This window comes from Vulpes vulpes, chromosome 8 (assembly GCF_048418805.1).
Source record: "Vulpes vulpes isolate BD-2025 chromosome 8, VulVul3, whole genome shotgun sequence".
Classification (NCBI taxonomy): domain Eukaryota; kingdom Metazoa; phylum Chordata; class Mammalia; order Carnivora; family Canidae; genus Vulpes; species Vulpes vulpes.
The window spans coordinates 98776370-98789147 of record NC_132787.1 but is presented as its reverse complement, the minus strand read 5'-3'; the positions used below and the strand labels follow the sequence as shown (position 1 = coordinate 98789147).

Sequence of the window (12778 nt, the reverse complement as noted above, 5' to 3'; positions counted from 1 at the left end):
TATCTGCTGCTCTTTTGGTCCAAGAAAGGGTAAGGAAATGCTTACCACTGTTAACATGGAAGATGGAAATAAGCCAGGGAAGAGGTGGAAGCCCAGGATGGGGCCTGCAGGCTAGGAGGGAGAGCACTAGCTAGATTCTTAGTTCTTCCCTACTAGCTCTTAAGGACTAAAGTGTCAGGGCAGGATCCCTTCTCTTGTGGGTAAAACTAAAGAAAGAACTGCTTCCTTTCAAAATACACATTTCCAACACAACAAAAATTAGAGAATTCAAAATTTAATACCTACCATGTAGACATCAAACTCATCTAGGCACCTGAAAGGAGACTCAGCAATGGACCACAGAGAAAGAATGAAGCAAACTGTGGAAAAAGAACGTTCTCCTCCGGATAAGGCTCTCATGTCATTGAAGGCAGCTCTGTTTCCTTCTCCAGGCTGAACCTTGAATGAGTTCATAAAACACAAAGTGTAGCATAAGTCAGACTAAATTCTATAAAAAAAAGGTTGGCTAGCATTAAAAAGAATGGGTTTACAGTTAAAAAAAAATCATTAGTGATTTAATGATACAGAAATGACATGTATTTATAACAATATTAATTCTGATCCATGAACACGGGATATCTTCTCATTTATTTGTGTCTTCTTCAGTTTCCTTCATCAATATCCTACAGTTTTCAGTGTACAGATATTTCACTTCCTTGGTTAAATTTATTCCTAAGTATCTTATTATTTTTGATGCTACTGTGAATGAGATCATTTTTTTTTCTTTTTGCAAACATTGCGAAGTGCTCAGATAATCTTTTGTTACTTGAAATACAGTGACATCTAGTGGCTAAGCTACTTTAAAAGGTAATTACTGAATGTCAAAAAGACACCAGGACCAACTTAAATTTAGGGGCTCACACTGGCCAAGGAATAAACAGCAGCAGTGAATTGAAACATGTAAAATTTCTTTCAATAAACTCTCACACAATATCCTGGGGAGACATAAAATAAATCAGAAGGAATTTCTATTTCATTTGGGCAAAATTCCATACACACATATATATCCATAAGATGGAAAATCAGGGCACCATCAGGTTGTCTGTCATAAAGTCCTACCATATGTGTTTTAGCAGACACACAGCTTCACATATTTTTCTCACCCACTATCTGAAAATTATGTGCCTCTCAAGTGGCATTCATTTATAAAAGGGTTATAAAAATTCTCATTTAAACATATACTGAAATTTATTTATCATCTGTAAGTCTGAATCTGTGAGACTCCAAATGAAAAAGCAACTAAGCAGTAAAAAGCCAGATGAAACCAACCAACCAACCAAACTACCCCACATAAAAGAAAGAAGAACTAAGTAACAGGATGTGGTCTTTCGCTCAAAAATTGCATTTTGTATTAATCTAATAAATGAAGCCCTCGATTAATTGTGGAGATCTAAATTTTACGCCTGATCTATTATTAACTTATAATGGGACTTTGGTCTCAGTTTCCTTATTTGTAAAACAAAGACTAGAGAACTTAAGGATTCCTAAAACACTAATATTCTTTTACTGAATAACAGAAGTGATAATGTCAGAAGGTCTAGCTTTGGTTGTCCTACACAGTTAGCTCTGGAGATAAATGATCCAAATATTTCCACTATTTTTTTTTCATTTTTATTAGAGTATAATTCATATACAGTAAAGAATATAAAGCTTAAGTTTTCAGCTCAATTATTTCGGTAATTACTCCAAGCAAGACACAGAACATTCCTAGCATCCCAGCAGATTCCCTGTGTTCTCTCCCAGTCGTGACAAAAATCCAAATGGTAACAATGATTCTGACTCTAATCATCACCATTTAATCAGGTGAATTTTTATCAGTTTTTGAAGAGTTTTGAAGAATGGGATCGCTTTTATAAACACTTCCAGACAGGTTTCTAAAATAGTTTTTTTTTTAAATTTTTAATTTAATTTTATTTATTTATGATAGGCACACAGTGAGAGAGAGAGAGAGGCAGAGACATAGGCAGAGGGAGAAGCGGGCTCCATGCACTGGGAGCCCGACGTGGGATTCGATCCCGGGTCTCTAGAGTCGCGCCTGGGCCAAAGCAGGCGCTAAACTGCTGCGCCACCCAGGGATCCCCTCTAAAATAGTTTTATCAAATTATATGACTGCTGGCAAAGTATGAGCGTTCCAAGTGCACAGCCTCACCAACCTAAGATGTTACTGGTGTTGTTAGTTTTGGTCACACTGGTAGCAGTACAATAGTCATTTATTATGGTTTAACCTTTCTCTCTCTCTCTCTCTCTCTCTCTCTCTCTCGCTCTCTCTTTCTTTCTTTCTCTCTCTTTTTCTTCTTCTTTCTCTCTCTCTCTCTATTTCTTTTGAGAGAGAAAGAGAGAGAAAGAAAGAGAGCCTATGGCAGGGCTCAATTCCACAACCTATGAGATCGTAACCTGAGCCAAAATCATAAGTCAGATGCTTAACCGACTGAATCCATCCAGGTGCCCCAAATTCGTATTTTTCTGACAAATAATGACACTGAGTACTTTTTCAGGTACTTACTCATTACTTGGATACTTATAAAGTTCCCCCTTAAGCGCTCTGATCATTTCTAAATGTACTGTCATTCTTTTTCTTAATTATTATTCTTAAAAAATGTATATGAGGTTTATTAGGTATGTATATGTGCTGTAAATTATTATTTATTCTAAGTATTAAAATGAAGTGGCAACTAGGGATACCATAAACATTTATGCCAATTAGGGACACCTGGGTGGCTCAGTGGTTGAGCGTCTACCTTGGCTCAGGTCGTGATCCTGGGGTCCTGGGATGGAGTCCCACATTGGGCTCTCTGCAGGGAGCCTGCTTCTCCCTCTGCATATGTCTCTGCCCCTCTCTCTGTGTCTCTCATGAATAAGGAAATAAAATTAAAAAAAATCTATAGCAACTAAGAGTAATAAGCAATTACTTAAGAATTTCGCCCCGGTTATGAAAGTGGGTGGTTGCTCTTGACCTCCTGACTACATAACTTTTAATACTATCTCCCATATTCCCTCTTTCAATGCATGTGACTATTAAAAGAATACACAGTCTCCACAAAGTTGAATGTAGTGGCTTTGTTTATTCAAAAGAGGCTGGATCTACAGACACCATTAGAAATAAATGCAAAGACAATTACCTGGGTTAGAACATGCTTCAGAGAAATCCTTTCTTCATTTTTTTAGTGACTTTCAGAGTATACGGACTTCCTATAATATCCCACATAATTTAAAATGCTACATAAATTTAAACAAGAAATCCGTGGAGTGAAAAGAGGGTAAACATTTGTCACTGAAAACAAAATTCCTAATTACCTTCACAGTGGCTGTCTGAGGTCGAGATAGGGGAGAGGTACGAAGGCAGTGTTAGCCAGTGAGGTCAACCTAATATTCAACACTCTGACCAACACTATCCTTAGCTTACAAGTAAGTTCTTTTGTTTTCCAAACACAACAGATTAAAGCTTATCAATGTATCATCAAAGGAAATACAGCAGCTAATCCTCCTAATAATTAGCAATATGTAGAGTTAAGATACTTACCGATATGCTAAGAGTTTCATTCTTGTGGTCAAAGTTCATTTTTCCACAATAGGCCCGCTGAGACAGTAAGTTGTCAAAGTACAACTTGCATCGTAAAGTCAGACACCTTGAAATGAAGACATGGGGCACATTAAACTGTATATTCAGCATGATCTTTGAGCCAGCATGGAGGGCCAGACAGAAATATAACAAAATGTTAACTCTGGCTGCTTATTTAACAGGTTGGATTGTTAAGATTTTCCCCCTCGTCTTTGTATTTTATTTGTGTTCCCACATTTTTACCACTTCATTTCCTTTTATAATCAACAAACACTAAAGAATGCATAAAGATGCTATCCCACACTTAATATCTTCTATTACATTACAGCCAATCCATAGGAATACATCAATCATTCAAGCAATTCGTATGAGGCATCACCCTAATATAGAAGACATAAATCTTGTCCTAGAGAGATGAAACTCTAGTACTGTTAAGATAATAAATAAATGGCCTATTCATTTGCATATCACTTCTCGACTTATGGAGACATTCAGGGTGAGGGCAACCTCTTAATCGTTCTGTACCTAGAATACCTTATCCACCGCCTGGCACAATGCAAACTCCATTTATCACACGGCATTCCACTGTAGGGAAGACCTTTCCTTTCCTCCTCAATTATTTATGTACTTATTCACTTTCCTATGTATCAGGATGGAGTCACAGATTCTTCATTTTCTCCACAGAGTTACCATCCGTTCCTATCCTCAAATGGGCCCAGGTCTGGCCAGTGGGAGCCTCCTGTGTCCTTGGAGCATGACTGTTTCTTCTGAGTACTCTTTATTTTCTGGCACAGCAAGAGGCTCCTCTGTACCTTCTCTGCCCAGCTCCGGAACCAGCCATTTCTCCAAGGAGGGAATGGTATTTAGAAAATAAGATCCAAATGAGAGGAGACTTGGTATTTTCTTAACATCTTTGCTTTTTAATGAGCCTAAGGTTCATTTCTTCAGAGTAATTATCATTTTCTTATTATCCCCCTAATTCCCTTGCTAAACTACATTAAATCTCCACCCCAGAAAATCTGATAGCTGAGTTTTCTTTTGTGACACAGCAACCATAGCTAGCTGGTCAGAATTTTCTGTTAACTTTTCTTTCTTTCACTACTGGTAAGTATTCTTCAATTGCTTCCAGACATGAGATGTCTAAGACTGTCCTCATAAGATGGCAAGGTTCTCCAGTGTAAAGAGATAAACGATTTTAAGAATTTGATCATTCTCATTCTACTCCTAAGACTGGGTAAAGAAGATAGAATAGATCAGTGGTGAAGAAACATATCAAGATAATAAACTAGAAGACAAATACTTTTACAGAAAATATTCTGAATATAAATTTTCTGGATAACAGTATAAAAAAAATCCTACTGCTTCTGAAAAAGATGTAGAAATGGGCATTGGATTTATTTACTCTCAGCCTGACACAGCCAAAAGACTGGTCAAAATAAATGCAACAAGTTTTCAGACTGACATTGAACAGTAGAGGCAATTCCAGTCAAAATGATCTCTGAAATACAGGAAACAAATAAATTGAGCCTTCCAGATGTCCCACATCACTAATTTCAGAAAGAGTAAAGGGGAGTGGAAATGCAGGTGGAGCCTGCAGGTCTCCCTGTTGAAGACAGAGCTGGGGGAAGGTAAAGTGCTCAGTTCTCAAAGCCTAGAGATGGGGGCACAGAGAACTCTAGAAGACTGACACAGGGAACCATTCTCTCTGTATTTGTGAGACCGGGGCAAGAAACATCCCAAAGCAGCAGAAGCAATCCCCATAGGTCACCCAGAGCCAGGAATACCCCCAGGTCTCCCCAAAAGCCTTCTAACTCCCAAGGTATCAGTGGAGTACCCCCAAAGAACACTGCTTCACAGGTAGGAAAGGGCTGGTCCTGGATCAGCTGCTCAGGTCCCACTGCGTGAAACTTACAAGCAGTCTCAAAAGGATAAAAATAAATCCTATTTAAGTGAAGTTCTAATAACACACTTACAAAACTGAAGCACACATTTCAAATATTGACCTACAGTTTAGTTAAGGAATATGGCCAAAAATGCAAAGCCTGTTTTTCTTTATGGAATTACCTCAATTTCCTCAAACATACTAGATATATTTTTAAAATTCTATAGTCTCAGGATTATAGAGTTTTGGGTATAAAGACAGGTGAACAGCAGGTCACGAGGGAATGCCACTGTGGAAAACAGAGGTTAAATGCAAAGACTAGGACTGCCTTGAATCCAAGTAGGTCAAGGTCTATCCTTACCCATAAACTGACCTCTGGTTTATTTCTGTTGTTTGTGATTTTCACTGGGATCCATCTATTCCTGAGAGTATGAATATTTCTGGGTATATTAATAATATCCAGTTTCTCTGACCTTATGTTCATTCTTTCAACCCATATATATCAACTTTTTACTATATTCCAGGCACAGTAGTAGGTATTGGACACACAGCAGTAAACAAATCAGAGTCTACATCCATGGAGCCACACTATTCCATCAGATCATAAACTGAGATACTACCTCAACAGGTCCTATCAAATACTTGTATCCCTTAAGAACCTGCAATGTCTACGAGTGAAATAGGCTGTTTCAAAGCCAGTGAGCATCCATTCAATGGACCTATGTAAGCAGAGGTTGAATAGCCCTGAGTTACCTAGTAAAGGTACCTAATGGAGTGGAAAAATTGGATAAGCTTGTTTCAAAAGTCTCTTCCAATCTAGTATTCTCTGATTAAATGACAGGACCCTAAGTACTGACCAATAAAGGAAACACTGGCAGTTTCTTCATTAACTGAGTCGTGTAAAGTTCTTTCAATTTAATTTTATTATTTATAAGAGGTAATGTGAAAACAAAGAAAATATGAAAATGTAAAATATGTAATAATGTTTTTAAATGCACTTACCTTCTAAATTGTTGATATGTTTTATATCTATGAGTCATTATTTCTTCCAGCAATTTAATAAACCTTTTTAAAGTCCTGACTTTATTATCCAGATCAAGATAGGTTTCTCTTGCTTCTTGATACTGCCTGTTTTATGAAAAAAATATTAAGTCAATAAGTGCCATTCAAAGAAACATAAAGATAAGTAAAATCTCAAATATATTTAATGGGGAAGAAGGAAGAGTGCAGGGAGTGCCAAGGGGCCCAGGAATAGCAGGTTGTCCTGTCTCCAGGCCAACTATACTCCCAGAATGAGCATCTGCTGCCTTGAAGGGGAAGCCTTGTACACAGACAGGGCTGGGCAGGAAAAGTCCAGGCCCTGGAGAAGGCAGAGGAAAGACATGAGGAAAGAGCCCAGGTGGGGGCCGGAACGGCAGATCTTAGAAAATGCCAGCAAATACCACCTTCTGAAAGTGAAGGGATCACACTGGAAGGCAAGAAATGTTTCCCTTAGTGACAGATGCCAGTGCAGGAACACAGGGTGAGCACTAGGATCTGCCAATCCCAGCCTGAACAAGTCTAGGTCAAAGAGGCAAAGAAGGCAGGGCCACTTGAAAGTGCTATTACAGAGGGCAACTGCTCACTAGTGTAGCAAGAGAGAAGATTCCTGAGCGAGTCTGAAAAGCAACCTTGGCCAAGGCTCTACAGCTGCCCACCCCAAGCTCATTCAAATGCCCAGTCCAGGAAAATCCAAGTAGAAAATGAGTAACAGAAAAGGCACCAGTACAGTTATCCACACACAGATATTAATAGAAACAGGCTTGGGAAACAACAGCACAACACAACCAACAGACAAAGAAAACGCATTAGAACAATGTGGTTACAAAGCCGATGAAAACTATACCTGAAAATGATGAATTAAAAGAGAAAAGAACAAGACTTAAAGCTACCCAGAAGACACACCATAAAACAGAAATAAAAGAACTGAAAGAATAGATAAATCAAAGAACTCAGAGAACAGACAGGACAGACAGGTAAACAACAGGTGATAACCAGGTGAGAGGAGGTGGAAAGTGGGAACCTACAGAACTCAAGCTGGGGGGAGGGAGTTAGACAAAAAAAGAACAAAGATAAGACAAAATGAGGAGATGATGCACAGGGCAAAAGAGACAGTGCAGAAAACACTGGTAGACAAAGAGATCAGAATCAAGAAAAACAAAACAAAACAACAACAACAAAAAAAAACGGGGGAAAAGATAACATGGTTAGACAAAGTAACAGAAGACAAAGGACATACAATGTGTGCAACAAAGGCCTAGGCAAAACCAACAACAGCACAAAAAATATTTAAAAACAAAATACAAAAAAGAAATTTTAAGAAATAAGGTAAATCTAGAGATTAAAATAACACAGTGTACCCCAAAGAAAGGATCACAGAATCTGACATTCTGGACAAGTTACAGCACTTGTAAACAGAAAGGAGAAAAAGAATGTTCTATCAGGTTGAACTATCCCTTCCAATTCAAAAGCTACAAATCATTTTGAACATGCAAAAACAAAACACATTACTTCACATGGCCATTCTTAGGGAAGCAATTAATTATAAGACAACAAAATTTCAAATAGCCTTTTGGAAAAAGATAAAATATACGTTTTACACCAAAAATACAGGAAAATGAAGAAGTACACAAAAAGTTCACAGAAAAAGATATAAATGGTCCTTAAGGCATGAAAAGATGTTCAGACTCAAAATAAGTAAATGGAAATTAAAATTACATTGTGTTTTTTTTTTTTTTTAAAGGAAATCTACCCATTGGCAAAAAGAATCTAAGGTTATCACACACTGTTTAGGCTGAGGGGAAACAAGCCCTCAGACACACTGCCCTTAGGAATGCAAATAAGCACAGTCCCTAGAAAGGAGTTTTCCAAAATGGATTCAATCCTATTAAAACACCCTGATTATACAGTAAGACACGTACAAAATTATTTACTGTGCACCACCATTTATAACAGCAAGGGATTAGATTAAAATTCGACTATCCATCAGTAGATGATTCAATACCATGTAATTGTAAAAAGCAATGAGAAAATACCTATGTACTGATATAAAAAGATCTCCACAATAGATCATTAAATCAAAGAAAGCAATCTGTAACAGTTTATTTACTGTGCTACCTCTTGTATCTGGCAAGAATGAAAAGTAACATATGCTCATATTACTATCCATTTATATAAACAGTTAAAGTATATTTAATAAATTTAACTAGGTAAAAAGAGAAAAGTGGCAGAGATGAAACTGGAAATAGCCACCTTTCATGGTGTGCCCCTTTATACTGAATTTAAAACATGGGAGGTAATGCCCTGTCGGGTCCTCATTTCCAAGAAAAGATGGAATAATACAGGACGTGCCACAAAGGGCCCCTAAGTGGTGCAACCCAGGGCAAGACAATTAAGAAGTTGTTATTCATTTGGGACAGTGTTGAGGCCACCATGTCAGGGTCACTGCCAGGGCAGTGTCTTAGATGGCTGTTTGCTGCTCAAGCTGTGTGTGAGACTACAGGGCTGTGCAAACCATTCTATTCATAGCAGGGCAGCTGGGCACAGTTCTCAGGAAGCACCACATGACCCAACACCCTCAGCCTGATGTGCCCCTTGACCTCCAGTAAAGCTGGTGGAAGGAGTCAAGTCCCTAAGGACTGAAGAAAAAATGTTCACTGGAAAAAAAAATAAATTGGAGATTAAACTTTACATTTTTAATTTTGTGTTTTTGTTTTTTCTTTTTAACTTATTCTTTTATTTAAATTCAATTAATTAATATATAGTGTATTATTATTGGTGTCAAAGGTAGATGTCAGCAATTCATCAGGCTTATATAACACCCAGTGTTCATTACATCACATGCCTTCCTTCATGCCCATCACCCAGTTACCCCACCCTTCAAACCCCTCCCCACCAGTGATCCTCAGTTTGTTTCCTATGATTTAAAAGTCTCTTATGGTTTGTGGAGATTTTACTTAAAAAACTTATTTATTTTAAAGAAAAACTTCTCTTACTACATTTGTGTTTCTTCCCATTTTTTTAAGAATATAATTTTTTTAAGAATATAATTTTATGTCTTAATAATATATATGAAGAATGAAGCAGAAAAGCTACCAACCACTTACCTCATTATTTCCTCTCGATCACCATGACTAGCATGTTCTGCTTGTATCTTTTGTCTTAATCTATTAATTTCTTTGTCCAGAATTGACGCCGATTTTTTTACTTCTATCCGTTCTGGGCAGATTTGTCTTGCTTGTGACATTTTCTCCTAAGGTTGTAGATGTTTAATATCTTTAAAAATATAGTAATTCACTGGATTACTTGTGCCCACAAATGCACAGTAAAATCCTGAGCTTAGGATCAGAATTTTACAGGTATTTTAATAGCTTGTTATTTCTTTAAGCCTTATGTTGAGAAGAGAATCTAGACTCTTTATACAAATCTTCAAGAGGAAACTGCATTACTATGCACGACTTTAGTAATTTCTAATATCTCCCTATCTTCCTAGTGAAACAGACTTCAAGTGGCAGTTATGGAAAGTGTGGCATTTTTCGTAACTGAGGTCAGACAGTTTTCTGTATTTTAGGATGGCCTCTGAACATCAAATAGTACTGAAAATACAAACAAAAAGACCCTCATATTCATAAAATATTTAAAAACTCCAAGTACCTTTACACATAGTACTTATTTTATATTTGTAACATTTCATATAAGTCATAAGCAAGTGAGACAAGCAATCAGAGTTAAAGTTATTTTCCTAAGAAAAGTTGGAATCTACCTCTTCTGGTTAGACCAAGTTTGCCTCTTCAGTGTTATCTAAAGACAGGGCTGCTGCTAACAGCTGCTAACAAGGGTGTGTGGTAGTATGCAGGAGCTGAATTCCAGCCCAGTCTATACCCATGCTACTCAGAGGAAGGGGTGCCTTTTTCCGAAATAAAGTTCCATCTATTTGGCACGCTGGGCATATAAGGAGCTAAAAGTAGCTGAGAGCAAGTGTCACTTTCCAAATCCCTCAGAGACATGAGATTAGACCTGCTGTGTGAGCTAAAGCCTTCTCCATGGTGGGTGGTTTCGTTGATTCACTGAAACAACTATCATTCTATACCAAATGGATATTCATCAGACCCCGTGTCTGTGTTTGAAAACCCGACATTAAGGAAAACACTTTAACAGCCATGACTGAGTTTGTAAACAAAACACAAAAGAAAAATGCTGGATAACCTCTAGTTCTTTTTCTTTCATATCCAGTTCTCGTTTCTTTTTATTTAAAGTATCCAAGTGTTCTTTCTGTTTTTCCTCATAATGCCGCTTTCCTCGTTTTTGGTTATCCACTTCAGAATCAGCAAGGTTTAATTCATCCTGTTTGAAAAAAGCCAAAATAATCTATATAGAAAAGTTGTTTAAAAAAAATTACCAGCATAGATATAAAACTGACAACTTAACAAGTGGACAGGGTTACGATGCTTCCAGAGGCAAGTGTTAGAGCTCATATCCAAGTGTATGAATGGAAGTGAGGGGTTTCAACAAATTAAGTCACATTATTATATTCAAATCCTATCATGAAGTCTCCATATATTATGTTGCTTACAACTCTACTTTGGTAAACAAGGTAGTTTTATGGAGAGCCACATCAACCTGAACAGACTTAAAAGAACTCAAGTGCTGAATATTTACAGAGGTGATCTTTTTTTTTTTTTTTTTTAAGAAGGTGAGTCAGGGTGAAAGAGAAAAGGATGCAAAAAATTTATCACTGACATGTTTAGTCATCATTCTGGAAGTATAACCTCATATTTTAGCACAAAACCTAATTGTAAAGAAGCTATCCCAAGATCACCTTAAAAATAAATAGTAGTGGAGTATGATAAGGTAAAGATGCATATTATAATGCACAGCAACCACCAGAAAAAGAAAAGAGTTATGGCTTAAAAACTAGAAGAAATTTTAAAAAGGAACACTCATAATTACTAGTCTAATCCTATTAAGAGAGGAAATAGGAACAGAACAATGAAAAAACAAATAGCAGCAATTACTTTTAAGATTAAATGCTTTCTTTTTAAGACCAAGTACAAGGCAAGGATGTCTAGTCCCATTCTACTCAACACTGCACTGCAGACCCAGGTCACTTCAATTAAAATATAAAAAGGAAATAAAAAGCATAAATATCAGAAAAGAAGAGTAAAACCACATTTAAAAAAAGAGATGATTGGAGTGTCTGGGGTGGCTCAGTCAGTTGAGTGTCTGACTCTTGGTTTTAGCTCAGGTCATGATCTCAAGGTTATGGGATTGAGCCCATGGGGAGCTCTGTGCTGAACGTGGAGCCTGCTGGGATTTTCTCTCCCTCTCTCTCTGCCCTACCCACCCCATACATAAATAAGTAAAATCTTAAAAAAAAAAAAAAGATTATTTATGAAGAAATTTTAAAGGAAAAGCTTTTAAATTAATAAGTCAGAAAACTCACTGGATACCAAGCCAAAACAAAAATCAGTAATATTTCTACATGCAAGGAATAATTCAAAAATTAATTAACATCTGTAACATTCACTATAGCATCCAAAACGTCAAACACACACCCAGAATACACAATGAACGCTTTAAAAGTCAACAAGAAAGACATATAACACAAGTAAAAAAAGGGCAAAGATTTGATCAGACATTTCTCCAAAGAGGATACACACAGGAGCGATAAGAACATGATAATTTGCTCAACAGAATTAGACATAAGGAAAATGAAGAATCACAACAAAGAATCAAAACCATAAAACCACAACAAGAATCAAAACAAAAACAAGAATATTTCACACTTAAGCAGCTTGCCTGGGTGGCTCAGTCTGCCTTTGGCTGAGGTCATGATCCCAGGGTTCTGGGATTAAGCCTCACATGGGGCTCCCTACTCAGCAGGGAGTCTGCTTCTCCCTCTCTCTCTCTCTCTCTCTCTCTCTGACTAACCCTTGCTCGTGCTCTCTGTCACTATCTCTCTCAAATAAATAAAGTTTCTTAAAAAAAAAAGAACACTTCACACTTAACAATATGGTTAAAATAGAAAAGGCATACAATAACAAGTGCTAGTTGGCAAGGATGAGGAGAAACTGGGACACTCAGACGTTGGTGATGGGAATTTGTAAAGCAGTATACTTTTGAAAACAGTTTAAAAGTTTCTCAAAACACAGCCTTAGCATGTAACCTAACAATTCTACTCCTGGGTATTTATCCAAGAGGAAAAAAACATGTACATGAATGTTCATAGTAGCAGTACTCAAAGGGCCAGCAATTGATGG

The 12778-nt window shown here is 37.2% G+C and overlaps 1 protein-coding gene across 1 annotated transcript in view; it reads right to left on the bottom strand.

Moving 5' to 3' along the window:
* SMC6 (structural maintenance of chromosomes 6) overlaps nt 1-12778 on the bottom strand; it is a 71451-nt gene that overhangs the window by 4398 nt on the left and 54275 nt on the right. The window contains exons 21-25 of the mRNA XM_072767666.1: nt 10725-10862; nt 9626-9771; nt 6483-6608; nt 3560-3665; nt 286-438 (exon numbers count right to left, since the gene is read on the bottom strand). Coding sequence (XP_072623767.1) covers nt 286-438; nt 3560-3665; nt 6483-6608; nt 9626-9771; nt 10725-10862 — 669 coding nt within the window. The remainder of the gene's footprint in view (nt 1-285; nt 439-3559; nt 3666-6482; nt 6609-9625; nt 9772-10724; nt 10863-12778) is intronic.